The sequence below is a fragment of the Meles meles genome, chromosome 19 (genome assembly GCF_922984935.1).
Source record: "Meles meles chromosome 19, mMelMel3.1 paternal haplotype, whole genome shotgun sequence".
Taxonomy (NCBI): Eukaryota; Metazoa; Chordata; class Mammalia; order Carnivora; family Mustelidae; genus Meles; species Meles meles.
In genome coordinates this window covers 23,031,215-23,057,781 of record NC_060084.1, presented here as the reverse complement: position 1 = coordinate 23,057,781, position 26,567 = coordinate 23,031,215, and the positions used below count along the sequence as shown (strand labels likewise).

The following is a 26,567-nucleotide window of genomic DNA, read 5'->3' as shown; positions in this document are numbered from 1 at the left end:
TTGCTTCTCCTCTCTGCTCATTAGTTTTCATCAGATGCCAACTCCAAGGCAGCTTCAGTTTTACTCTGACTTAGGACTGCAGGAATTATAGCAGTGGTTGTCAAAGTGGGGTCCCTGGCTCAGCAGCATCCCTCATATAACAACTTGTTAAAAATACAAATTCTTGGCGCAGAAATTTTAACAAACTCTTTAGGTGATTCTGATCCCCCATAAAGTTTCGGAAACACCATCAGAGTGAACTCCCACAGATGATGATGTGGTAGTAGGATCCTCAGCTCACTTCATCCCCCAGATAAAACAATGTGACACTCTCATCAGTGTAAGTAACCCAGAAAATGAGCCAAAGACTGGCAGTACAGACTCTTTACAGATAAGGACAGAGAAAAGACCACATGAAAGAGGGCAGAAAGGACAGAGATATGGTTGGGAGCTAGATGGAGGGACTGTCAATGGAAAGGTTGGATTCCACTAGCACAGAGAGGAGATAAACACAGACCCTCACTCCAAGCACCCTAGGCACAGAGAACCCACATGGGGAAGATGAATCCCCATAATTTCTGGCTTTGAAAACCAGAGGGGCCAAGTTTAAGAGTTCTTACAGTCAGCAGGGCTTAACACCTGAAACTCTAAAAATGACTTAGACGTGGCTCGGAGAAATCACAGAGCAAATGAAAAATGAATACTTGCCCTTTCAGAGGTAGTCTGACAAGCAGCCCTGTGGGGACACAGGATAGAAGCAGCAGTTTGAAAAACACATAATGTACATGAGAAGGAGATTTGTTTACTGGTCTCAAAGTGTATAGGAGGGGCGGGGATCTTTGGGAGACTTCTCTGGGAACAAAGGCGCTATCAAGCATCATTTCTGCCCCCCATCCCCAGCCTAGGCACAGGGACACCTGTGACAACTGGCCAACACTCATTTCCTAACTTGCTAACAACTGCTCTGCCTGTCATGTTCTCTGGCACACCTGCCTCCCCTTATACACCCTTGACCCGAACCCAACCTAAGCAGGGCCACAGCCCGGCAGCATGCAGGCAGCCCTGACAGGTGCCAGCACCAGTCCAAGGTGTCATGCCCCACAGAGAAGGGAAGATAACCACAGCCAGCAGTCTGACTGCTAAACGGGCAGTGGGCTGGAGTGAAACACTAGATCGGATGCAGGCCCTCCCCAGAAAGTGCCCTGTAGTCTGGTGCTACTACATCTCTGGTAAACATCTGGTCTGACTCAACTTAAGCCAAAGGTGGCCCCAAACTGGACCACTAACCCACAGGGACCAAACCATATCTGTAGCAGGCAGAAAGAACCATCGCAGACAATTAGACTGAAGGCAAGAACAGCGCAGCCACAACAATAGGGTGCACAAGACACACATAGGAGACACCCCTAAAGTGCCAGGTTCTGACGAACAGGGGACATTGCACAACAGAACTACAGAACCTCTTCTTCATAAGGTCGTTACGTTCAAAAGCAGGAGACATAGGTGACTCTCCTAACTCAAAGAAATACAGACTTAGGAGAACTGAGGACAGAGGGGAGTATGTCCCTAATGAATGATCAGCATAAAGTCATAGCAAGAGGGTTAAATGAAATCAAGATAAGTTAATATGCCTGCTAGAGAACTTAAAGTAATGGTTATAAAGGTATTCACTAGGCTTGAGAGAAAAATGGAGGGCATCAGTGAGACCCTTAACAAGGAGAGAAAATACAGGAAAAAACCAACCAGAGATGAAGAACTCAATAACTGACATTAAAAATATGCAAGATAGAATAAACAAAGTAGACTAGAGGAAGCAGAAGTACTTATCAAAAACCCAGAGGACAGAGTAATGCTAAGCAATCAAGCTGAACAGGAGGGGTGGGGAGAGAGTAAAAATGAAAATAAGGAACTCAATAACACCATCAAGCACAGTAACATTTGCATTATAGGGATCCCAGAAGGACAAGAGAGAGAAAAGGGGACAGCAAATTTATTTGGAAAAAAATAGTAACTTAAAACTTCCCTCATCTGAGTCAAGTATCATATGGTCTCACTTATTTGTGGAGCATAACAAATAACATGGAGGACATGGGGAGATGGAGAGGAGAGGGAGTTGAGGGAAACTGGAAGGGGAGATGAACCATGAGAGACTATGGACTCTGAAAAACAACCAGAGGGTTATGAAGGGGCGGCAGGGGGGTGGGGGGGGGGGTGGGAGGTTGAGGAACCAGGTGGTGGGTAATAGGGAGGGCACGTACTGCATGGAGCACTGGGTGTGATGCCAAAACAATGAACACTGTTATGCTGTAAATAAACAAATAAAAATAAATAAATTAAAAAAAAAAACTTCCCTCATCTGAGGAAGGAAAGAAAAGCCCAGATCCAGTACTCACAGAGAGCCCTCAACAAAAATCAAACATAAACATATGTTTATAAAACATATAGTACTTAAAATGCCTAAAAAGTAGAGATAAAGAGAATTTTTAAAGCACCAAGACAAAGGAAACCATGTAAGGCTAATAGCTGATACTTCAACAGAAATTCTGCAGGACAGAAAGGGTGGCATGATATATTCAAAGCACCAAAAGGAAAAAACAAAACAACAACAACAACAACAAAAAAAAACCCCTGCATTCAAGAATACTCTGTATAGAGCAAAGCTAGCATTCAGAACACAAAGAGAGATAAAGAGTTTCCTCTTTATCTCTAAAGGAATTCATGAGCACTAAACTAGTCCCACAAGAATGTTAAAAGGGATCTACTGAGCAGAAAAGAAAGACCGTAAGCAGAAAAAAAGTAGGAACACATAAACACTAAAAATAAGTGTATCTATAAAAATCACTCAAGGGATTGACAAAATAAATGAATGTAAAGTATGCCACCATATACTTAAAACATGATGGGGGGAAGAGTAAGCCATGGGTTCAAACTTAAGTGATCATCAACTTAATACAGATTGCTATATGCATGACATGTTACATAAAAACCTAACAGTAACCACAAATCAAAAACAAGTAATAGCAAAAAATGAAAAGAAAGCAGTGAATCCAAGGCCATCATTGAGGAAAGCCAACTAAATGGGAGAGGAAAGATCAAGAGCAGAAGCAGAGAAGAACTGCAAAAACAACCATAAAACAAGTAAAAAAGTGGCAATCAGTATACACCTCCTGGCAATAATTACCTTAAGTGTAAATGGACTAAATGCTCCAAGAGAAATAGGGTCACAGGATTTAAAAAAAAAAAAAAAAAAAAAAAAAAAGCAAACTCATTTATATGTATACAAGATACTCATTTTAGACTTAAAGACATGCATATTCAAAGTGAAGGGAAGATAAACATTCATTATACAAATGGAAGTGAACAGAAATCTGGGTTAGTAATATTCACATTGGACAAAACAGATTTTACAACAAATGCTTTAATAAGAGACAAAGGAAAACATTATATAATCACAAGGGGAATAATCCAGTAAGATATGACAACTGTAAAAGTTTATGTGCCTGACATGGGAGCACCAAATACATAGAGCAGCTAATAACAAACATAAAGGAAATAATCAGTAATAATACAGTAATAGTAGGGGACTTGAATTCCCCACTTACATCAATGGACAGATTTGAATACTCCACTTATATCAAAGGACAGATCATCCAAGCAGAAAATTCAAAAAGGAAAGAGTGGCTTTGAATGACTTCCTGGACCAGATGGCTTTTACAGATATATTCAGAACTTTCCATCCTAAAATAGCACAATACATACTCTTTTCAAGGTATACATGGAACTTTAACCAGAACAGATCACATACCAGGTCACCAAACTGTCTCGACAAATTCAAAATGACTGAAATCCTACCATACATCTTTTCTGGCCACAAGGTTATGAAATTAGAAATCAACCACAAGAAAAATTATGTAAAGAACACAAATTCATGGAGTTTAAATAAGACGGTACTAAACAAAGAATGGGTCAAGAGAAATCCAAGAGGAGATTAAAAAAAAAAAAAAAAGTACATGGAGACAAATGAAAATGAAAACACAATGGTCCAAAAATCTTTGGTATGCAGCCAAAGCTGATTCAAGAGGGAAGTTTATAGCAATACAGGCCAACCTCAAGAAGAAAACTCTCAAATAACATAACCTTATACCTGAAGGAGCTAAAAAATAAGACTAAAACTCAAAACCAACATAACAAAGGAAATAATAAAGATGAGAGCAGAAAATAACCAAAAAGAAACAAAAAAAATCTTGAATCCAGCAACTGCTTCTTTAAAAAGATGAAAAAAATGATATTTAGACTCATTTAAAAAAGGGGGGGTACTCAAAAGAAATCTGAAATGAAGAAATAGAAATAACCAATACCAGGGCACCTGGGTGGCTCAGTGAGTTAAAGCCTCTGCCTTCAGCTCAGGTCATGGTCCCAGGGTCCTGGGATTGAGCCCCGCATCGGGCTCTCTGCTCAGCAGGGAGCCTGCTTCCACCTCTCTCTCTGCCTGCTGCTCTACCTACTTGTGATCTCTGTCAAATAAATAAAATCTTTAAAACAAAAAAAAGAAATAACTAATACCTATCATATCCCACGACAGTAATAAATAATGAATGAAAGATGACCCATTACCACCAATGAAATTTAATCAGTAATCACAAACTCTCAACAAACACAAGTTCAGGATCAGATGGCTTCACAGATAAATTCTACCAAATATTTAAAGAAGAGATACTACTTATTCTTAAACTATTCCAAAAAAAAAACAAAAAACAAAACAACAACAAAAAAAACAACAACAAAAAAAAAAAAGGAAAGAAAGAAAGAAAAAGAAAAAAAACAAAACAAAACAAAAAAACCAGAAGAGGAAGCAAGACTCCCAAATTAATTCTTTGAGGCCAACATTACCTTGATACCAAAACCAGGTAGATAATACAAAAAAGAGAAGTGCAAGCCACTACCTGTGATGAACATGGATGCAAAAACCCTCAACAAAATATTAGCAAACTGTATCCAACAATGCAATAAAAGAAATCATTTACCATAATCAAGTGGGATTTGTCCCTGGAATGCAAGGGTGGATCAATATTTGAAAATCAATAAACACAGTACATCACAACAGTTAGAGAAAAAAATACAACCATATGATCATTTCAATAGACGCAGGAAAAAAAAAACAACAACACTTAACAAATTATACCTATAATTTAGGTATAAATCCATAGTGGATTTGGAGGGAACATACCTTAACATGATAAAGACCATATATGAAAAACCCACCATTGAGTATAGCATCATACTCAATGATAAACAAGAACAACAACAAAAACCTGATAACTTTTCCCCTAATATCACCAACAATCTAAGGATGTCCACTTGCAACACTTTATTCAACATGGTACTGAAGTCCTAGCCATAGTAATCAAACAAAAAGAAAAGGACTCCAAATTGGTAAGGAGGTAAGACTTCTACTCTTTGCAGTAGACATGAAACTATAGATAGAAAATCCTTAAAGACTCCACCCAAAGCATTAGAATTGATAAATTCCCTAATGTTACAGGATACAAAAATCAATATACAGAAGTCTATCACATTTCTATATACTAATAATGAAGCAGCAGTAAGAGAAATTAACAATCCCAGTTACAAAAAATAAAATACCTATGAATAAGCTTAGCCAAGGAGGTGAAAAACCCGAACTCTTAAAACCAGAAAACACTAAATAAAGAAACTGACACAAATGGAAAGATATCCATGTTCATGGGTTAGAACAATAAATATTGTTAAAATATCCATACTACCCAAAGCAATCTACAGATTTAATCCATTCCCTATCAAAAATACCAACAGCATTTTTCACAGAATGAGAATAAATAATCCTAAAGTTTGTAGGGAACCACCCAAGAACCCAGACAGCCAAAGCAGTCTTAAAAAAGCAAAACTGGAGGTGTCCAGGTCCCAGATTACAAGCTACACTACAAAGCTGTAGTAATCAAAACACCATGGCAGGGCAGCAAAACAGACGCACAGATCAAGGGAACTGAATAGTGAGCCCAGAAAAAACCCCCACAAAACCTCAGGCAGTTCATCTTTCACAGAAGAAGAAAGAATACTCAATGAGAAAATGATAGTCTCTTCATCAAATGATGTTGAAAAAACTGGACAGCAACATGCAAAAGAATGAAACCAGACCACTTTCTTAAACTATACACAAAAAGAAACTTCAAATGGATTAAGGACCTAAATGTGAGACCTGAAATCCTAAAAATCCCTGAAGAGAGCACAGGCAGTAATTGGTCTGACATCAGCTGTAGCGATATTTTTCTAGATATGTCATCCGAGGCAAAGGAAGCAAAAGTAAAAAACTACTGGGACTACATTAAAAAAAAAAAAAAGAAAAAGCTTCGGCACAGTGGAGGAGAGAACCAGGAAAACTAAAAGACACCCAATGGAATGGGAGATATTTGTAAATGACATATCTGATAAAGAGTTAGTATCCAAAATATATAAAGGATGGATAATAATCAACATACTAAAAAAAAAAAAAAAAAAACCAAATAATTCATTTTAAAAAAGGGGGGGGCAGAAGACATGAACAGATATTTTCTCCTAAGAAGACATACAAATATTCTACGGACACATGAAAGATGCTCAACATCACTCATTGTCAGAGAGATGCAAATCAAGGCCACACTCTCACCTCACATCTGTGAGAATGGCTAAAATAAAAAAATAAAAAAAAGAAAGAAACAACCAACAAACATTGTGAGGATGGATAAAAGGAATACCTGTGTTTTGTTGGAGGGAATGTAAGCCGGTGCAAGCCCCTGTGGAAAAGAGTATGGCCAGTTCCTGTAAAACTCAAAAAATGGAACTACCGTATGATCCAGTAATTCCACTACATGGTATTTAACCCGATGAAAACAAAAACAATGATTCGCAAAATACATGCGACCCTATGCTTATTGCATCGTTATTTCCAATATCCAAGTTGTGGAAGCAGCCCAAGTGTCCATCCCTAAATGAATAGACGAAGAAGAATATGTCCAGTGTACATATGTACACTGGAGTATTAATCTGTTATAATAAAAGAATGAAATCTTGCCATTTGCAACGACAGGCAGGGATCTAGAGAGTATAATGCTAAGTGAAATAGGCCAGAGAAAGAAAATACTAGGTGATTTCATTCGCGTGTCAAATTTAAGAAACAAATGAACAAGGCGGGGGGGGGGGGGGAGACAAACCAAAAAGCAGAGTCTTCATTACAGAGAACAAACTGATGGTTACTGGAGGAGAGGTGCATGGGGGGAATGGGTGAAATAGATGAATGAAATTAAAGAGTACACAGATCTTGATGAGCACTGAGGATGGAAGCGTGAATCACTGAAGTGTGAATCACTGAGACTAATGTAACACTGTATGTTAACTGCACTGGTATTAAAAACAAAAATACCATTCCTTGCCATATTCTGCCCCCTGCACTCTCCACATCTCAGACTCTCCATTCCAATAACCTCTTCTCCTAAATCTGAATCTTCTTATTCTGTGCCCTAGATTTTCCTTATTTTGGTATTATAATGTGTATGATGGGCTCCTTGGAAACAGAGTAAGATAATTTCCTTCCTCTGGCATCAGAAGTCAACCGTAATTTGCTTCACTTAATTTTCCAACAGTATCTTCTTCTCCCTCTTGATTTCCCTCATCACCAGAAGATATGCTCAACTCTCCTCTGCTTGATCAAGATGTACTTTATTTCTGAAGGCTGACAAAAAGCCTACGGTTGGTTACTCGTGATCCTGATGAAAATATACCTTCTGCAAGGAATCCTCCCGGAGAACATGGTCTTTTCTGTCCAATGGAGAAGTCTTACCCTGCTCCCAATTACACGCTTTTCAGTAAATTATATGTTTGAGTTTCAAATGCATGCCTGAGGGAAAAGCTCTTCACTTTACGGACGCACTATTAAGGCTCAAAGAGAAAGGAGTCATGTCTTACGGTGTTCCTAGTGCCCAATTCTTAACATGGTAGGTGCATGTGGAGTACTTGCTGAAATAAGCTGAACCCTAGCTGTTTGGGTATTTCTTCGTTTTTGAAACTTTACAAAAAGTCATACTGATAGGAGAATATGAAAGCCTTATGTTTGGCAAGACCCTCTTTCTGAATTCTAGCTATGTAGGCATGGAGTGATCATTGCATATCTCAGAGGATTTCCTCTCCATTCTTCGATGGGGTTCAGTAGGGCTCAAACAAAACAGTGCTTGTGAACTACTCAACTCAATGCCCGGCCCAAATCTGGTGCTAAAAGGATGTTAGTTTTTTTGGTTTTTGGTGATTGGAGTTTGTGGATAGGTAAAATGGACAGTCATAAAAGGAGCAGGCACAACACATCCTAATGAAAAACAGCATAACCTCTGGCCTTGGGTGACAGGGGAGGTGGATCCTTGTATCACAGAGACTCCAGGAACCAGAAAATATCGCTAGCATTAAGTAAGGGTAGAGCGTAACCAATGCCTTACCACCCATAATGAGATGGAAGCAAGGGGCCATAGCTTTAATGTCTGCCATCTGGCTTAAGGGTCACCTGACCTGGCACTGAAATGTGAGGTGGGTGAGGGTGTATAAAGACGGAACCAGTGCCTATTTTTAGACCCGGTTTCTAAGCTTTGGATTAGGGAGTCCTGTAATCAGAAAATGCGCAGCATTTTCATTCTTGGCTTTGCTGCTTTGTAACCTGCTTCCAGTTGTTCAATACAGATCAGATTAAGTGATAAACGGGCTTGCTGGGTAATGAAGTGTAGGCTGGCATTATTCAGGGCTTGCCTTAAGGCTCAGAAGGAAAGAGAAATAAAGTTTCTTAGAAGCCTGGCTCCTTGGGGAATGAGAGGGGACTCGGGGCTCCCCTCTGCCAGCACCTTTCTCATGGTTTCTGACTACTAAGATTAATTAATATTCTATGGGAATCCATCCCTCTGAACACAGTCAATGGCCCACAATTTTCATACAAGGAGAGCACAATTCTTCTTGCCCTTTATGTCTCAGCTTCAGTCACTGAGGAAAGCAGGACTTCAGAAAATCCAGAAAGCCATAGTGCATGTATGTCTGTCTGCCTGAGACTTTTAACACAGAGCTGAGCGTGTATATTAAAGCAAAGATCCTTTTCATGCCTCAATTAATAGTATGCATTTGGAGTCAGAACTCATCAGGGTACTCTCCAGTGGTATTAATACATCTTTCCTTTACTCATTCATGAGTTTAACAAATATTTATTGGGAGCACCAAGTACTAGGCTAGGCTCCCAGGATAAAACAGTGACCAATAATAAAGCAGTAATAAAATGTTTCGTGGGAACAAGGACTTCACTCACTTCTCCTTTCAGAATGTGTTCTCAAAGCCTTATGCAAGTAAGTGGTTATTTATAAGCTTAACCTGTCATTTGAAGGAAAGGGGCATGAATCTGTGAGAACTTAACAACAAAGAAAGCTGGCCCAGTTTGGTTATCAGGAGATAGTAATAATAACAGTTAATGCTTATATTAACACTTACATAGAGGCTCTTGTTACCACTGTAAGGGCACCAATAGGTTTACAATTCAAATTCTTAAAAAAAGAAAAAAACAAACAAACAAACAAACAGTTAACCAGTTAATGGCTATCAGAGATACTGTGTCAATCCTTTCTCCCAAATAGGTAGGGCTTTGGAGCAAAGAATTTCGACTCATGTGTAGTACACGGAGGATTCTAGAAGAAAGAGAGGGGAGTCTATGTGCAGGCTAGACATCATGATCACTTCTTGGTCACATATATGGAGATTCAGTATCCTGGCATGAATTACATTTTAAAAACAAAGAGGAAAAAGTGGCCATATTTCCAACTCCTCCCATTAGGAGGTGGTTATTATTCCTCCACTCCTTGAACCTCTTTTTTTTTTTTTTTTAAACATAAGTTTTTAAAATTTATTTAGTCGGGGGGAGGGTGTTGCAGAGCAAGAAGGAGAGAGAGAATCTTAAGCAAGTTCCATGCCCAGGACAAGCTCAATTCCACAACTCTGAGATCATGACCTCAGCCAAAATCAGGAGTCAGACGCTTAACCAACTGAGTCACCCAGGCTCCCCCACCCCATGTAACCAAGAAAAGAACCTCTTTTCTTGGTTATATGACATGTTTTGGCCAGTGAGGTAACTGCAAATGTGATGCAAACAGACTTGAAAAGTGCTTCTTCACCAGTCTTCTGCTGTTCCTTGCACACTGAGCACTCCGGTGGAGAAGCTGAGCTAGCCCACCAGAGAATGAGAGACACGTGGAATGGAGAACAGCTGGGCCCCCTGCGGCACCTGGTCTAACCAGCCTGCTTGACATAGGTAAGGTCTCCCCCAGACAAACCACCAGAAAGATTAGCAAAGCCAATTCAAACCAGAAGAACTGCATGCTTATTATTTTAAGCCGCTAAGTTTAGACATGGTTTCTTATGCTACAAAGGGAAACCAATACAAGTCACAGTGTTCCTATGACCACTTTGGTCTCCTTTCTCCCTAAGCCCAAGTGGCTGGGAAAAATGGAGGCGGGGGAATGAGTGACCAATAGAATGTTTAGCTGTACGACAAAGGAGATGATAAGGAATGTGAGAACAGGTAAGCACCAGGTTTAGCCTGAGGTTTAGTCTGGAGGAGGTTAGAGAAAAGAAGGGACAGGAAAGGGGAAAGCCCAAGAGAGGGAAGACAACACTACTGATTACTTACTTACTATATGCTGGGCTCTGTCTGACGTCCTTTATCTGTATTATTCTCTTTAACTCTCACAACAAACTTCAAATAACACAAACACAATAACAAAAAAACTTCACATAACCACTACTACTTGCTGTGAAAGTAGTGAGAGCAGTGCCCATGACCTTAGTCTCAGGTTAGAACTCGGGAACTTTTCAAGTTGAGAGCCTGGCCAGGACGCTTAGGGCTGACCGAGGAAAGACGACTTCTACCCAGTATGTATCATGTAGAAAATTACATTCCCCAAATAATTTCAAGATGAAACTTCCAGAACAAACTCACAATTTGGTAGATCCTCAGAACGAAGTTAGGTGGTTCTGCTGATGACAAGGCCCTTTTGGGTACCTCCTCTTTAATCATACAATAATGATAAAAGTAGTGTTTACTTGACTGTTAAAATAATCAATATCGAATTGCCATTACTATCAACACAACAGCACAACAACCAGTCTTAAAGGTGAACTCGCTTCAGGATTATTAACTCCTTGCTTGCTGCCCTAAACACCACAGTTAGTAGCAAAACTAACCTGCTTCCCTTGAGATCCTGCAGACGGTTGGCGGTGACACACAGAGGACCAGACTTCCCAGAAGATAAGGCCTGACGGCACATGAAAACAGCAACTACAGACTGGCCTACTCCACACACCCGGGAATTTTCAGTGCTGGTGCAGGGGGAGGAGTCTGGACTGCCTTAACAGCACGCGTATCTCGCGATGCAGGGGTGCTCTTTACTGAGAAACACCTGGGAGCCTTGATTACCGGCAGAATGGCAGAATCTGGAAGCCTTGCAAGGATAGAGGATTAACCGCTGAGCACCAGCTTCAGCACGGGGCTCCCCCCACAATATCCCGTCTCTTCCCCTTCAAAAAACCAAAACAACAACAACAACAACAAAACCTGCTTCAGGGCCACCTGGGTGGCTCATTTGCTTGAGACTCTTGGTTTAGGCTCAAGTCATGATCTCGGGATGGTGAGACTGAGCCCCAGGTTGACTCTGCCCTCAGTGTGGAATGGACAGAATATCTCCCTCCCTTTCCTCCACACCCCACCCCCGACCTCTCTCTCTCTCAAATAAATAAACAAAATCTTAAAAAACAAAACAAAAAACCCTCCCGCTTTGGGGTACCTGGCTGGCTTAGTGGGTTAAGCATCTGACTTCAGCTCAGGTCATGATCCCAAAGTCCTGGGATCCAGTCTGTGTTGGGCTCCCTGCTCAGCAGGGAGTCTGCTTGTCCCTCTCCCTCTGACCAGCCCCCGCCCCCACGCTCCTGTGCTCTCTCTCTCATGCTCTCTCTTGTGCTGTCTGAAATAAATACTATCTTTAAAAATAAAACAAAACACCCTCCTGCTTCACCTGGACTGGGATGATGGTCTTTAGAACATTAGCCTACCATCTTCCCATCTTTGCCTTTATTTTTAAACATTTATTTGTTTACTTGAGAGAGAGAGAGCATGTATGCACACAAGCCAGAGGGAGAGAGAATGTCAAGCAGACACCATGCAGAGCATGGAGCCCAACACAGGACTTGATCTCACGACCCCGAGATCATGACCTGAGCCCAAATGAAGTCAGATGCTTAGCCAACTGAGCTGCCGAGGCACCCCTCTCAAGTTTGCCTTTAAACCAGCAAGCAGCTGAACCTCAACTCAGAACCGGTCCTGTGTCCATTAGCAATTTTACAGTGTTCAGCACAATGTTAACACTTAAATATACTTATCGCCACCCTATACCTCTGAGGATGCACCAGTGCATTCCCCATTTTACACACGGGGGAGCTGAACAGCAGAGAGAAGCGGAGTACCTGCCCACAGAGTGAGTAAGTGGCAAACGTAATGATTCCCTCACAGAGGTGGGGCTTACAAGCCTGGCCACTAAAATTCTCCCTTGTTCTCTTTGACTTCCAGACTGATAACTACACTTTCCCCCCGAGTCCTGTAACTCCTCTGTCCCCAGAGCAAACAAAGCCTGAAGATTAATCAATCTACTACTACCTGATCTCTAAAATCCATGCATATAACTGTATCCAGGGCCTTCCCCATCTCTCCCCCACCTTGTCTGCTACCCTCAGAGCAGCACTGAGTGGCCAGGATGCTGCTTACCTCCTTTCTGTCCTCCGTCTACAATTGCTGTTGAGGCTCTGGGGTGTGGGGTTTATAAGAGACCAGGAGAAAACAGGGACAGAAACCTCTCACTTCCTGTCTTCTTCTACATCAGGGCTAAGGGGCTCTTAGTCACAGTGACATCCTGAAGACGTTCCTGGTTAAAATCCGCATCTCCAGTCTCAATAGGCATGCTTTTCTAAAGTAGATCAGAACAATAGATGGGGAGAGAGGAAAACAATGGAGAGCCTACGGGAAGATACTGATGAATGGTTGCAGAATACAGAGGAATTGGGGGAAATTCCCAAGTCAGTTCGCAAAGCACTGGAGTGGCTATGTAGGATGTGGGAAAGCTAGTGCGGGCTACTCATCCGGGCACGCCTCAGCACTTCCTGGAGTGCAGAATGACGCCGATCCCAGTCCCTCCCTCTGGAGAACTGGGAACTGGATGCTAACCCCTTTTCCAGGAACCTGTGGCTTCCCCTTGCACTTCCTGGAGTGCAGAATGACGCCGATCCCAGTCCCTCCCTCCGGAGAACTGGGAACTGGATGCTAGCCCCTTTTCCAGGAACCTGTAGCTTCCCCTTGACCTTCACATATTTTATTTTCCACATCCCTTCACTATCATCTTGCTGTTAAGGATACCGATCTCCACCTTACAGCACTTGTGTGCTTCTCTGCAATGACGGACTATATTCTCGGTCCTATCGCTATGGCCTGTTACTGGGGAGACCCTTAGCCACCTCGACACCTGAATTTCACTGTCCACCTCAGGCTTCCAGCTCCCTTTCCCTTCTATGAGAGTAATCGAACTAGATAATGGCGTCCCTTCATCTGCTTCCGTTCCATCCTACCCTAGGGAACAGCACTGATCCTAATGAACTCTAGCCTCTATTATGCCACAGGCAATAAAGAGATTAAATATTTTGCAAACGATCTTGATACAAAATTTGAAGTCTTTAGTCCAAGCAGGCTCTCCAAAAATGTGGCTGCTTCATCGTGAGGGCCTTTCCTTAGCCAGGAGGCGGTCTACCGTCCTAAACCAAGGACAAAAGGAAGGGCAGTGAAAAAACCTATCCTATTCGTCGATGCAATGAAGATGTTTAGCTGCCGCAGCAATGACACACAGACCACAATTACCAATTTTGTTGTTGTGGGAGGAGGTGGAGTAACATACAATATAAACCAAATAAATATATTTAAATTAAGGATTAGGGCTGCATTAATAATAACAGTTTATCAGTTCCTAGAGGTTATAGATGCGTTTTGAGCTAAGAGGTTTGGTACTATCACTTTTAATTCAATTCTCACTACACCCAAGATTTTACAGAACAATTTTGATTCCCATTCCACAGATGCGAAAACTGAGAGTGAATGAGGAGAAATAATTTGCCAGAGGTTATATGGCCAACGGACAAGGCCAACTCCAGGACACAAGATTTCTCTGAACAATGAGCTATAAAGATATATTTTTCCTAAGTATCCTGAGTTGGGCAAAGCAATTACTCTGGCAACTGGGCCTTATGCCAGGGGAAAAAAAAAACAAAACCAAAAACCAAAAAACAAAACCAACATTTCTTAAGTGCTATCAAACTCGTGTTTTCCTGGCGAGATTTAGTCATCATTAGTGAAAAGCTTCATTTGCAATATTGTGCGCAGTCCACCGTAGTGGGCCGGAGCAATGCATTACCACTAACTCTAAGAGATTAATTTAATGGGCAATTATATGCTTCCTGCTTTAAAATACCTTCAGGTAGCCAGTAGTAGTGCTTTCTGTCTGTGCCAGCAGCCGGCTCCCAAGCACACAGGGTCAGCAGTTTCCACACGTACCACCTCACATCCCCAGCTTCTCCGCTCTAAAATTGGCATTCAATGCCTCCAAAAAACCCCTGCAAAGACTATTCAAAGCAAATGGATGACCCTACAGTTCCCCAGTGTCCTTTATGTCCCCTACAGCTGTGTGGCTAATCACGCTGCTCTGGTAGCACCCCGTTCAACCTAGAGGAACCCTATGCATCGTCTGATGGACCTGAGGCCACATCACAGCTCAGGGAGATGCCACCTAATCACCGCAGGAAGGACAGCAAATAAAGACAAAAGCAAATAACAGAACCACCACTTTCTCTGTCTTCCTTCAAGGCATTGTTAGATACTTAGGAACTTCGATGGGGGACCTGGTGGGGGAGGAGAGGACGTGGGAGAGCCAGGAAAGTGGGTTCCTGAGCTGCCACCTTGAGTTTCTGACGCAGCAGGTCTTGGCCTGATGCCAGGGCTCTTCCTTGGAGTTGATCCAGGTCAGCTGCCTAAGACATGTTCTCTGTGATCTTCGCCGAAAACGGCCGTCCCCTAAAATGTACTACTGTGTGTCCTCTATTCTGTTCCTCATTCTCCTGATCTCTAAAATTGTTAAAGAATCCCAGTCTGAACAGTCCCAGAGCTCTGCTTTGGGCAGTAGGCTATCCTCCTACCCTGGGTTAGAGACGCTAGAACAGCAGGGGCTGACGTGGTCGGTGCCTGTCTGTTCCCCGCCCCCACCACACCCCTGTCCGGATGACCAGCCTTCTGCTTTGCGTAAAGGAACAACTTCATTCACTTGCTTCAGCAAATGATGTGGCAGCACAGGAGGCCCAATTTAAGCAGGAGTTTGAAAGGAAAGAGCTATAAGAGAGGTTTCTTCCAAGGAAGAGAGCGTCTGGGCACGCATACCCATCTTGCCCCCTCACCCAGCCCTTGCTCGCTGTGAAACCTTGGCCAAGTTATTTAGTTGTGTTGAGTTTTCTTGTCTGAAAAAGGTTGACTCTTAAACAATGTGGGGGGAGGGTTTAGGGGCACCAACAATCCCCCCAACTCTGCACAGTTGAAAATCTATGCATAACTTTTGACTGTCCAAAAGCTTAACTATTAATAGTCTACTGCTGACCAGAAGTTTTACTGATGACATCAGTAGTTTTTTAACATGCATACTGTGTGTTATATGTATTATATACCACAGTCTTATAATAAAGCAAGCTAGAGAAAAGGAAATATTATTAAGAAAATCAGAAGGAACAGAAAATACATTTACAGTACTGTAAATATATTCACTGAAAAAAAATTCTGCAAATAAGTGGACCCGTGCAGAACAAACGTGTGTTGTTCAAGGGTCAATTATATTAATAGTACCTAATTTCTCAGAGTGTTGGGAGAATTTGGTGCATCGTAGGGCTTACACTATACTTTTTCAGTGTTTAACTGTCAGCGGAATCTACCTTAACCCTTCACCTCCGCGGTAAACAGCAGCAGATGCGCACTGACGTTGCAGACGATGGGATTGTTACTAGCGGAGACTCGCTCTACAAGCCTAATCTCTTGTTAGCACAGGGACATCTAACTGCCAGCTCATGTAATGAGAGGAGCCTGTTGATCGTGATGGCAAGCTAGATCTATGACCACCGCAATCCTTGTGTAATACACACAGTGAAGCATCTCCGCCTTTGGTTAAGTGAATCTGACACAGGAGGATGAAGGACGGCATCTCCGTTCTCATTAAGAGATAACAGACGGACGTCCCTAAGATCCTTTTTATTTTTTTTAAAGCTTTATTTGTTTAAATCTTTATCTGATGAGATGGCATTCCAGAGAATAATTTTAAATTGTTCTCTCTGGAATGTATATTTCTTTATCTTTATTAGAACCCCTGCAGGGTTCTGTTGTCCTGGGTGGTTTTAAATCTTCAACTTGTCCAAATACAATAAATCTCCCTTTAATATTTTTTTTCCCCAAGACATGATGTGTGGCTTTGGAAGATAAACATTACATGATGGGCTAAATAATAACACCAAGTCAAACACGATTCTCAGCCATTTTCATGTAATTCCAATTTTTCTTACGTTCTCTGTGATCTTATTATTTCTACTTCCTTTTATGATTTAGAGGGAAAATAGCTTAATTGTACTTTTAAAGTTCCTAAATTTATGCCCACCTCAGCTGATATTTCACAGCTAAAATTTAAAGTTCTTTTTTATATACTTTCTTTCTTGCTGGTACTAAGAAGGTTACAGGCTAATATCCCAAGAAGAACAGACTGATATCTATGTTTACAGTTCCAAGGGTGCCTGGGTGGCTCAGTGGGTTAAGCCTCTGCCTTCGGCTCAGGTCATGATCTCAGGGTCCTGGGATCGAGTCCCACATTGGGCTCTCTGCTCAGCAGGGAGCCTTGCTTCCCTCTCTCTCTCTGCCTGCCTCTCTGCCTACTTGTGATCTCTGTCTGTCAAATAAATAAAATCTTAAAAAAAATAAAAGGTTCATAGACAAGCTGATAGTCTTTATGCAGGCAGAGCCATTCTGTATTTATTGCCTACATAGAACCAACTGTAAAGCTTAATCTGGGACATATTCGAGTGATTTATCTTAAGTCATGAAGAAAATTTTATCTGGTCTAAGTTTTGATATATTTTTATAATTTGATTACACTGTATTCATTAATAATAATAATCCCTACCACTTTAAAAATGATCTTCCCTAATTATTTTACGGGTACATATAAAGGCTTATTTTTTCCATGTGTGTCATGATTCCTTTTTAAATATAATCCTGTGGGGCGCCTGGATGGCTCGGGGTGTTAAGACTCTGCTTTCAGCTCGGATCATGATCTCAGGGTCCTGGGATCGAGCCCCGCATCGGCTTTCTACTCAGCGGGGAGCCTACTTCCCCCCTCCCCCCGCCTGCCTCTCTGCCTACTTGTGATCTCTGTCAAATAAATAAATAAAATCTTTAAAAATAAATAAATAAACAAATAAATAAATAAAATCCTGCACTCATGGGAGGCGTTCCATCACCGTACTTTTCCATACCATCAACATGGAACTGCCTGGAATTCCCAACATGCATCACCTTCTTCCTAACCCCTCTGTCTTTCTTTATGCATATCCAGCAGATTTCAACTTACCCTTTCATACGCAGGTGCTTCCAGAAGCCCCAAGAAGGAAAACTCCAAGAGGAACAGGGATTTGTCTCTTTTGCTCACTGCTATATCCCCAGTCACTTGAAGAATGCTTGGCAAGTAGTATAGACTCAATAAATAATTACTGAGTGAATGAGCAAATGAATGTCTCCACAGACTTGGGTTGGTACCCTGTCACCCCAGAGTTAACAGCTCATTACCTTGGAGCATCTGCTTTTGTGTCTGCCTCCTTACTTCTCTGTGATTCCTTACAAATGAGTCTTTTGTTTCTGTATTGTCCCTGAAATGTTTCTTAACCACCTGCTCTGCACATTCATTTATTTTTATTCCTTAGAATGGAGTACCATAGATCCTTATAATTAGGACCTCCTTGATGAATATTAAGTAAAGGCATCCATCTCATAAAAAAAGTATCGCAGATTAAGGATAACTCAACTAGACTGTATTCAATATGAGGAGGTTCTTTAAAAAGTAATTACTGCTTACGTACTTTAAAGAAACCTGTGATCCTTTAGAGCATTTTTATAAAGCCCTAAAGCAATCTAAATGTATACAGTTTTTCTCAGAGGCTTAAGGCAATAATGTGGCTTCAACATTGTAAATTATAAAAATTTCATGTCTGTACCATGTGTGGAGTTAACCTTTTTAATAAACCAGTTACAAAGTGGTATAGTTTGTTTGCTCTATCCTGTGCTGTTAACGAGGGAAAAACTGTGGCCAGAATAACACACTGGGGAAGGGAATACTACTCCTAAACCGGAAAAACACCAGAGTTTCCGAAGTTCATCCTCTCTCCAGAACCGTCCATTGGGTAGGGTTGAAGTTTCCTATTAACCTGAATGCTGCATGTTCTCTGTTTGCATTCAAGGTTGCTACATAAAAACAGATACTCTTCATCTTAAATCTTCACTGTTTTTTTATACATTTTCATTTGGTTGTTTTGTTTTTTAATAGGGCTCCAGGGAGGACATTTCCCCCATATCTCAGAACAAGAAAAATCCTTCCTAAAGGCATGGATTATTCTTGTTTTATACACAGATTAATCGTGTGTCTCAGAGATGTTTGCCGTGTTCTCACATTAGCTGTGAAAACATAGAACAGATTTTAGAGAGAGTATAGAGCAGATTTGAGGTCCCACATCTTATAACTGTCATCTCCCCCCCATACTGTATGTATACCCATGAATTTTTCTTAATGTTGATTTTTATTTCCTTATTTAGATTCCTAACTCCTTTCAGAATTGACTGCCCCCCTTGAACCTGTGTCAACTGTTAAGGTCTTATCAGGTCCTTTACAAAAAAAATGTATTTTGTTTGGAAATAAAATGAGTATTATGTTCCTTTGGCATGTTTTTGTATAACAAAAAGTTGGTGAGGCAGAGGGCAAATTCTCAAAGACGGTGTAGCACGAAATTCCACCACATAGAGACTCAACAGTAGTGCCCATTAGTGTAATCAAAGCAACTATGCTCACTGAAAATTGAAAGACAAACATGTTATTTCAACAATCCTGCAAAATCCTCTAAAAAATTTAAAAAAAAAAAGCTTACATTTTCACCTGTATTTTATGAAAACGATTATACTAAAATTATAGTTTTAGTCTTGGTTTCTGTGTAAACTACACAGAAAATTCTAAAAATGAAACAAAAAATCATCTATAATTTCATCTATCCAAAATAATGTGTACTGACACTATGAAGTTTCCTTCTGTGTTTTGTGTCTGCATATGTGAATAGGATGGATGTGGTCTACATATACGAACAGTAGTTTCTGTATTATATGTAATATTTATGTTTGGCCCATTTACTTAAATTATAGTCAAGAATTCTTGAGTTCTATTTTTTTTTTTAACCTAACCTTTCATACTAAATCTTCCCCCCTATTTTAATCTGGAAAACATTATCTTTAATGACTGAATAATGGATATGTGATATAAGAGTATTTGGATATAAGAATGTTTCCTTCCCACATATATTGCTATCCTCGGTAATTTACCACCGGGCAAGTTATTTCTTTTTGAGATAATTGATTCAAAGACTCCTTGGGAACAATAAAATAAGTTCCAATGCCAAAATATCTGATGGAAACAGGGATCACATCAACCATGTGATTCCCTAGGCATAAACTGAACCCAGTCAGACAAGGAAGAAATTAAACCCAGGCACTTACTAATTTCGGTAGCAATGATTGTTATGTTGTGCCATACGCTTAATTCTCTGTCAAGTGGTGTGGCCAGCGTTATCTTTCCATCATCTGCATTAATGTTGAATTGTCTCTCCAGGTCAGTGTGCCGGTCGATGGAAAACCTACAAAACAGACACATCTGTAATCTACTTCAATGTTTATATGATCCATATATTCCACAGCAGACCTTTAGTAATCCTTGGAGAGTCATAGTTGTGAAGTCAAATGGATTGGGAAACTCGGTGGCATCATAATTTGTAAAATAAAATGACGGAATGAGGCACAAGAAACTTAATAATTATTGTCCAAGGAGTAATTAGCTACATATGCAACACGGAGGTCATAAACTGCCATCAGTTTCAATAGGTAGCATCTTCAAAAACGGATGCTGATGAAGAGTTAATTGGACAATCCATCACGTTTATTGGACATCTTATGATAATTAGCAGTTGCCACAAAATATCACATAAAACAATAAACTTAAACCCAAAGCAGGACGGTGCTAGGCAGCATGTTATTTACGGCAGTTCAAAGGAAATATGTGTTTATGTTAAGCACGTATTTGGCTAGACAACATGTATGTGTTGTTATTGATGCTGCCGGTTTGTTTTGTTTTCATGTTAAGGAAAGTGCATATTGAGGATTCCTGTTAGTTTCTGTCCATAGAAATAAGATGGTTGCTGGTTCTCTAGTAACAATTTTTTTTTAAGTCGGAATGGGTATTTTAGCAGCTTTACAACACTAGAGTCTATGAAATTAACAATTTTAAATGCACAGGTTAGTTGTTCCTCTTTTGAGAACACTCAGATATCATTAAGAAACACTAGGCATCAAGATAACACAGTAATTATTTTTTTTCACAACATTTATTGCTATTCTCTTTATACATCAAGATCTGTGTTTTGGATATGGAATGCTGAAACCAATAAGGTAAGTGTCTTAAGAAACCGAAGGCATATTTAGAAAAATTGGCCCATAAGTAGTGAGAGCCACTAAAGCAGGATAGAATGGAAACAGGGACGATTTACCAGGGACCAAGCGCAGTGCTAGATGGCTGCTTCTTTTTTCTGTCCTTCTCTCTTTAGTTTCTTATGGAATGAAGGGTGCTGTGGACAGAATGTTTGTGTAGCCACAAAATTCATAGCTTAAAATCCTAACTCCCAATATAATAGTATTTGGAAATGAGGTCTTTGGGAGGAATTACTGTTAAGATGAGGCCATGAGGGTGTGCCCTCATGATGGGATTAATGGCTTTATTTAAAAAGGAGGACACACAGGATCTCTCTCCGCTCTCTCCTCCGATAAGTGATGAGGATACAATGAGAAGACAGTCATTCTATGTGTTACTTATGTATTGCTATTTTGGGGATATCACTGAACCTCAATTTTTTTTACTGGTCAACTATGGTTGCAGACTATAAATAAAGCATAAATCAGTCTCTGAGATATGTTCTAAAATGGCTAGAGATCTGTTTATCATTATCATCATCACACTCAGCATAATCACCATATTGGATGACACAAAACTTTAATAATCTTTCCACTTGGAAGGTGATAGAGATGGCCCCTTTCTTAACAGTTTATAAATAGCAGAAAACAAGAAAAACATTTGGGCGTCATTTGAATCTCATCACTCTAACAGAGGCGGAGATATTTTTCTCATTTTTTAAAGTTCCAGTTCATGACAGACTGTATGAAGTGAGTCACAAGAATTTATAAAATAGGCTATAAATACAGCCCTTTAGTAAGATCACAGGTAAGAATGTCACAACATTACGAGATTATGCAACGGGAGGAACTTGATGGGGGAGAAATGACTTTGTTGAAATTCAGTTTAAAGTCTACCTCAACTATTTCAAGAAGCCCCTTGCTATCTCTGTAGACATTTCAGACATTTTAATGTCTAGCAGACTTTATGATAAAGGCTCCCAAGAATTGCTAAACATCCCAGAAATCCTGATTCAACATCATCAACAAGCATGCACTCAACACCAAATGTGGACCAAGCACAGTGCTAGAGGGCTCTTCCTTCTTCTGTCCTCTTCTCTTTGGTTTCTTATGGAACAAAGAAAAGAAAAAGAAAACCCTTAGAGGACGTTTTAAGTAACCTAACTAGTACATACCAGAATCAGAATGAATATTCGTGTTTGATTCCCTCTGAAGTCTATGTGTACACCAGCTAGCTACAAGAAGGGCTGACCTTATTCATATATAAAATAGGGATGATAGGGTGCTTGGGTGGCTCGGTGGGTTAAGCATCTGACTTAAGCTCAGGTCATGATCTCAGAGTCCTGGGATTGAGTCCTACGTCCGGTTCGCCACTCAGCGGGGAGTCTGCTTCTCCCTCTTGCCCTCCTCCTGCTTGTGCGCTCTCTCTCACTCTCTCTCTCTCTCTCAAATAAATAAATAAAATCTTTTTAAAAAATAAGGATGCGGGGCGCCTGGGTGGCTCAGTGGGTTAAAGCCTCTGCCTTCGGCTCAGGTCATGATCCCAGGGTCCTGGCTGGGATCGAGCCCCACATCGGGCTCTCTGCTCTGCGGGGAGCCTGCTTCCTCCTCTCTCTCTGCCTGCCTCTCTGCCTAGTTGTGATTTCTCTCTGTCAAATAAATAAAATATAAAAAAAAATAAGGATGATGTTAGTATTAGATAATAGGATCGTTGTGAGGACTGGATGAGAGGCTAAGTGTGGCATGCTTTGTCAACACATGTGCGTGCAGACCACTAAGTATCAGGGATCAAGGGCTCTCACGTCATTTGTGTGATAGTGACATCATCGAATGCCATCTATGTACTCAATTTTGTGAACTCAAAATTGTGATCATTTTTCTTATGTTAATATACAATTGCCTTCAACATATTATAGATGCCTATATTATATACACATATGTGCAATGCCTTAATATAACCTATATTACATGTGTATTTATTATATATACTTTCATATAGTGAAATAGACCAAAGGAAATATGATTTATTAAATAAGATAAGGAGCTAGACCTCTCCGGAAAGCCAGGCAATAAGAAGCCCCATTTCCCATCTTTCTTATAGATCTCCTGTAAAGGTTTTTTTAAATAAAGATTTTATGTATTTATTTATTTGAGAAGAGAGACAGCATGAGTGAGGAGTGGGAAGGAGCAGAGGGAGAGAGAGAAGCAGAGTTTCCACTGAGCAGGGAGCCCGATGGGGGGCTGGATCCCAGGACCCTGGGATCATGACCTAAGCCAAAGGCAGACACTTAACCACCCATGAGCCACCCACATGCCCAAGATGTCCTGATACATTTTTTAATCCATCTTTACTTTCTAGCAAACTCTTTTCTGCTCTGTTGCTTAAGGGCATGGCCTGGGTTTCGTTTATTCTCAGGCTACCAGGAAAGTCCTCTGCCATTGGCTCCACAGAAATTCATAATCTCATCATAAAGAACCTGGGTCCTAGTCTGACTGTCCGAGTTCATGTTTTGACCTTATCACTTACAAAGGTGAGACTTGGTCCTGCTAAATCTTAGTGACTTAGCCATGCTAAGTCTTAGTGACTTAGTTATGCTTAGTCTGTCTGTGCCTTTGTTACTTAATCTGTAAAATGGAAATTATTATAGGTTTTGTGAGGCTTTAATGAGTAATGCATATAAAGCACTTTTGTGTCAGGGCCTGACACATAATAAGTGCTCAATAAATCTATATTTAAAAATCGGTACTGTTATCCTTATGTGGACATGATAACACGTTTCTCCTGATGATTCCCTATCCCTTTCTCAGGTCCAACGTAGCACCCCTTTCACTCCTTGGTTCTCTTGTCCCTCAATAAGTACAGCTGAGTTCTCCTGGCAGTAGAAGCAAACACACAGAAGATGCCTGCTTAAGTGATTAAAAATAAAGCTGAGAAGGGAAAGCAAGTGGGGGCATGATGTTGGCATCTCTGGCATCATTATTTTAGGTGTTTATTTTTCCACAAACTTTTCTCTGTCTCATGAACTCACCACTGCAGGTTCAAAGATTTCCCGGACATAGTCAATTGTTTGTTAATATTAAATAACATGTGATCTTTTTTTGAGTTTTATTTATTTATGACAGAGAGATAGCGAGAGAGGGAACACAAGCACAGGGGAGCTGGAGAGGGGAAAGCAGACTCCCCACTGAGCAAGGAGCCCATATGGGGCTTGATCCCAGGACCCCGGGATCACGACCCGAGCCGAAGGCAGACGCTTCACTGACAGAGCCACCCAGGCGCCCCCAAAGGTGATCTTTTTTTTAACCACAGTTAAAATTAATTACATTTTTAACAATTTTAAAACTGGTTACACAGCTTAAGATTCCATTAGAAAAAAAAAAAAAATTGAAAGCATACCATGTTCAGGAATGTTCTCAGAAGATGCTTGCTCCGCCCCACCTCCCCACCACACGCACACATTCCAGAGCCACACCACATCACCTTCAGCTGCAAAAATTCAGCTTGCTCTCCTGACTACCACCTACTACTGCAGCAACCCCAAATTCTCCTCTCTCCTCTCGGTTACTCATACCACTGTGTGATACAGTAACATCAGCAGCAACAAATACTTGAATAAGGAACTAATATAGGCTCTTTCCTTAAGTCAATTAACAGAAAATAATTAAAAGAAAAAAAAAACTAGAATGGGTTAAGAAAGCAAACCTGGAGTAACAACAAAGATTTTAGAATCCAGTGTCCTACGTAAAGTCACAGAATGTCATTGTTTGGGCTAGATACCTGGGAAGTAGATCCATAAGCCTCTCTTTTTCCTGGGATTCCCTGTGTCTGTCTGAGTAGCAGCACATAAAGTGGAAGAAGCACAATCAGAGACACCAGAGAACCTTCATTAGGCTCTCACTGGGGGAAGCTCATTGAAATGAGGTAACTATTCATAATCTCATAGTCTCCTCTCTAAATAGGAGAAGATATCTTCTTCAGAGAGTGGTGCTTTGCAGTCAATTGATACATGACTCACATGAGGCAAATAAATAAATGAGTAATAAAATAAATGGTGAGTCAATTCTTCAGTCTGTAAGAGACGCCTTTAAGCTGAGCGTTAACTGCAGACACAAATTTCTAGAAATGGAAATATACACATAAGGACTATCACTCACATCCTTTTGTAGACTTAGGAAAGGCAGACATTCACATGTGACGCTAGACAGATATCCCAGAACCCTTTGTAAGGTTTATTGATACCAGTCTTTGCCTCTTTCAAAATATCTCCTACTCTGTGTACTTCCACGGAGCGAAGACTCTGAGCTGATGAAATTAAAGGCTGTCCTTGGTTTTACAGCCCTTGGCTCATCCATGGGGAACCTTCTGCATGTGGTCTGAGTCCTTCCTCTCCTTAAGGATGTTCCTTCCATTTTCTCTAGGTACACATTTGCCAGACTTTCACTCTTTTGGGACAAGAAGAAATTTTTGATTCCTGTATCATAGTAGCACATTGGTTGGGTTTTGCATAGCAGTTACTCAACAATGGATTGTAGGAAGGATGTACAAATATTTATCAAGCATGGATTTTACTAAGAGTGAAATATGGTGCTAAAGAAATACAAGGGAAAAGAATAATGGGGATAGGAAAAGAATAAAAAACTGAGAAAGAAATATTTTGGTTCATATTCTATCTACTGAAAAATTCAAAGCTTTCTAATTTATGTCTTCAAAGTCACAGGATCCGTACCTCTGGTATTGAAGTCTTCATTCTAATTTCTTTAAAATTTGCATGTTTTGGATTTGCTGTTTCTTTGCCGAATTAAAGTGTGTTAGACAAAAGATCTCGTTTTGAGAAAAAGAGAATACGGTTTGGAGACTCATCTCCAAATAATAAGGAACTTATTAACACCGTGGGAAGCGGCATGTGAGAAAATGGGCTCCTTGGGTCATGTTAACATCAATCCTAATGACGGAAATTTTGGAAATAGACATTCTCCATCGAGTACAATGAGTATGTTTTAGAAGCCCTATTTAAACTTTCTCATTTTATTCCAACAAATTCCCTGGTTTGCTTCAATATGACTGTTTCACTAACCTACAGGAGTAGGTCTTAGAAGGAAATGGTAAAAATTTCATCATCTTACTTTGTGGAAGTAAGGCTACAGATGCAAGAACATTCCTACCTAGATGCACAGCGCCTTGTTTGGAAACTCATTTAATCTACAGTATTCTGACCATGAACACAAACTGATGTCACAGCTGACCCAGATAAGAGTCGCCTGCAGAGTTCAGAAGTAAATACACTAAGAAACCACTGGTGCGGTGACTAAGAAGAGCTCAAAATGGACCATGGATGTCCCTGGGTTGAGAAAGGGCACCCTATTCTGCATTGCAGCTCTTTTTAGTTGAGTTCTAGGTTTCTTCAATTATTTATATTTCATACCAACACTGGTATTGGCACAACGTCCCAGTGTGTGTTTGTATTTTGTTGTCCATATTCAAGTATTATACATACATATTCAAAGCATCTCCTACCTCTCTTCCCAATCCCACCCCCAACACTACATACTGAGACCCTCTGTCCCCTATTCGTTTATTGCTTCTTGGTCTGTAACAATGTCAAGAACATTTTAAGGGGATGCCTGAGTGACTCAGTTGGTTAAAGGTCTGCCTTCATAAACTGGGGGTTGC

At 40.5% G+C, this 26,567-nt stretch overlaps 1 protein-coding gene across 3 annotated transcripts in view; it reads right to left on the bottom strand.

Annotated features, from left to right (window-relative positions):
• The window catches only part of CDH8 (cadherin 8), a 383,236-nt gene that overhangs the window by 124,948 nt on the left and 231,721 nt on the right, over positions 1–26,567 (bottom strand). For all 3 annotated transcript variants that reach the window (XM_045989291.1, XM_045989294.1, XM_045989292.1), the window contains one exon: positions 19,934–20,070. In XM_045989291.1, the coding sequence (XP_045845247.1) occupies positions 19,934–20,070 (137 nt within the window). The remainder of the gene's footprint in view (positions 1–19,933; positions 20,071–26,567) is intronic.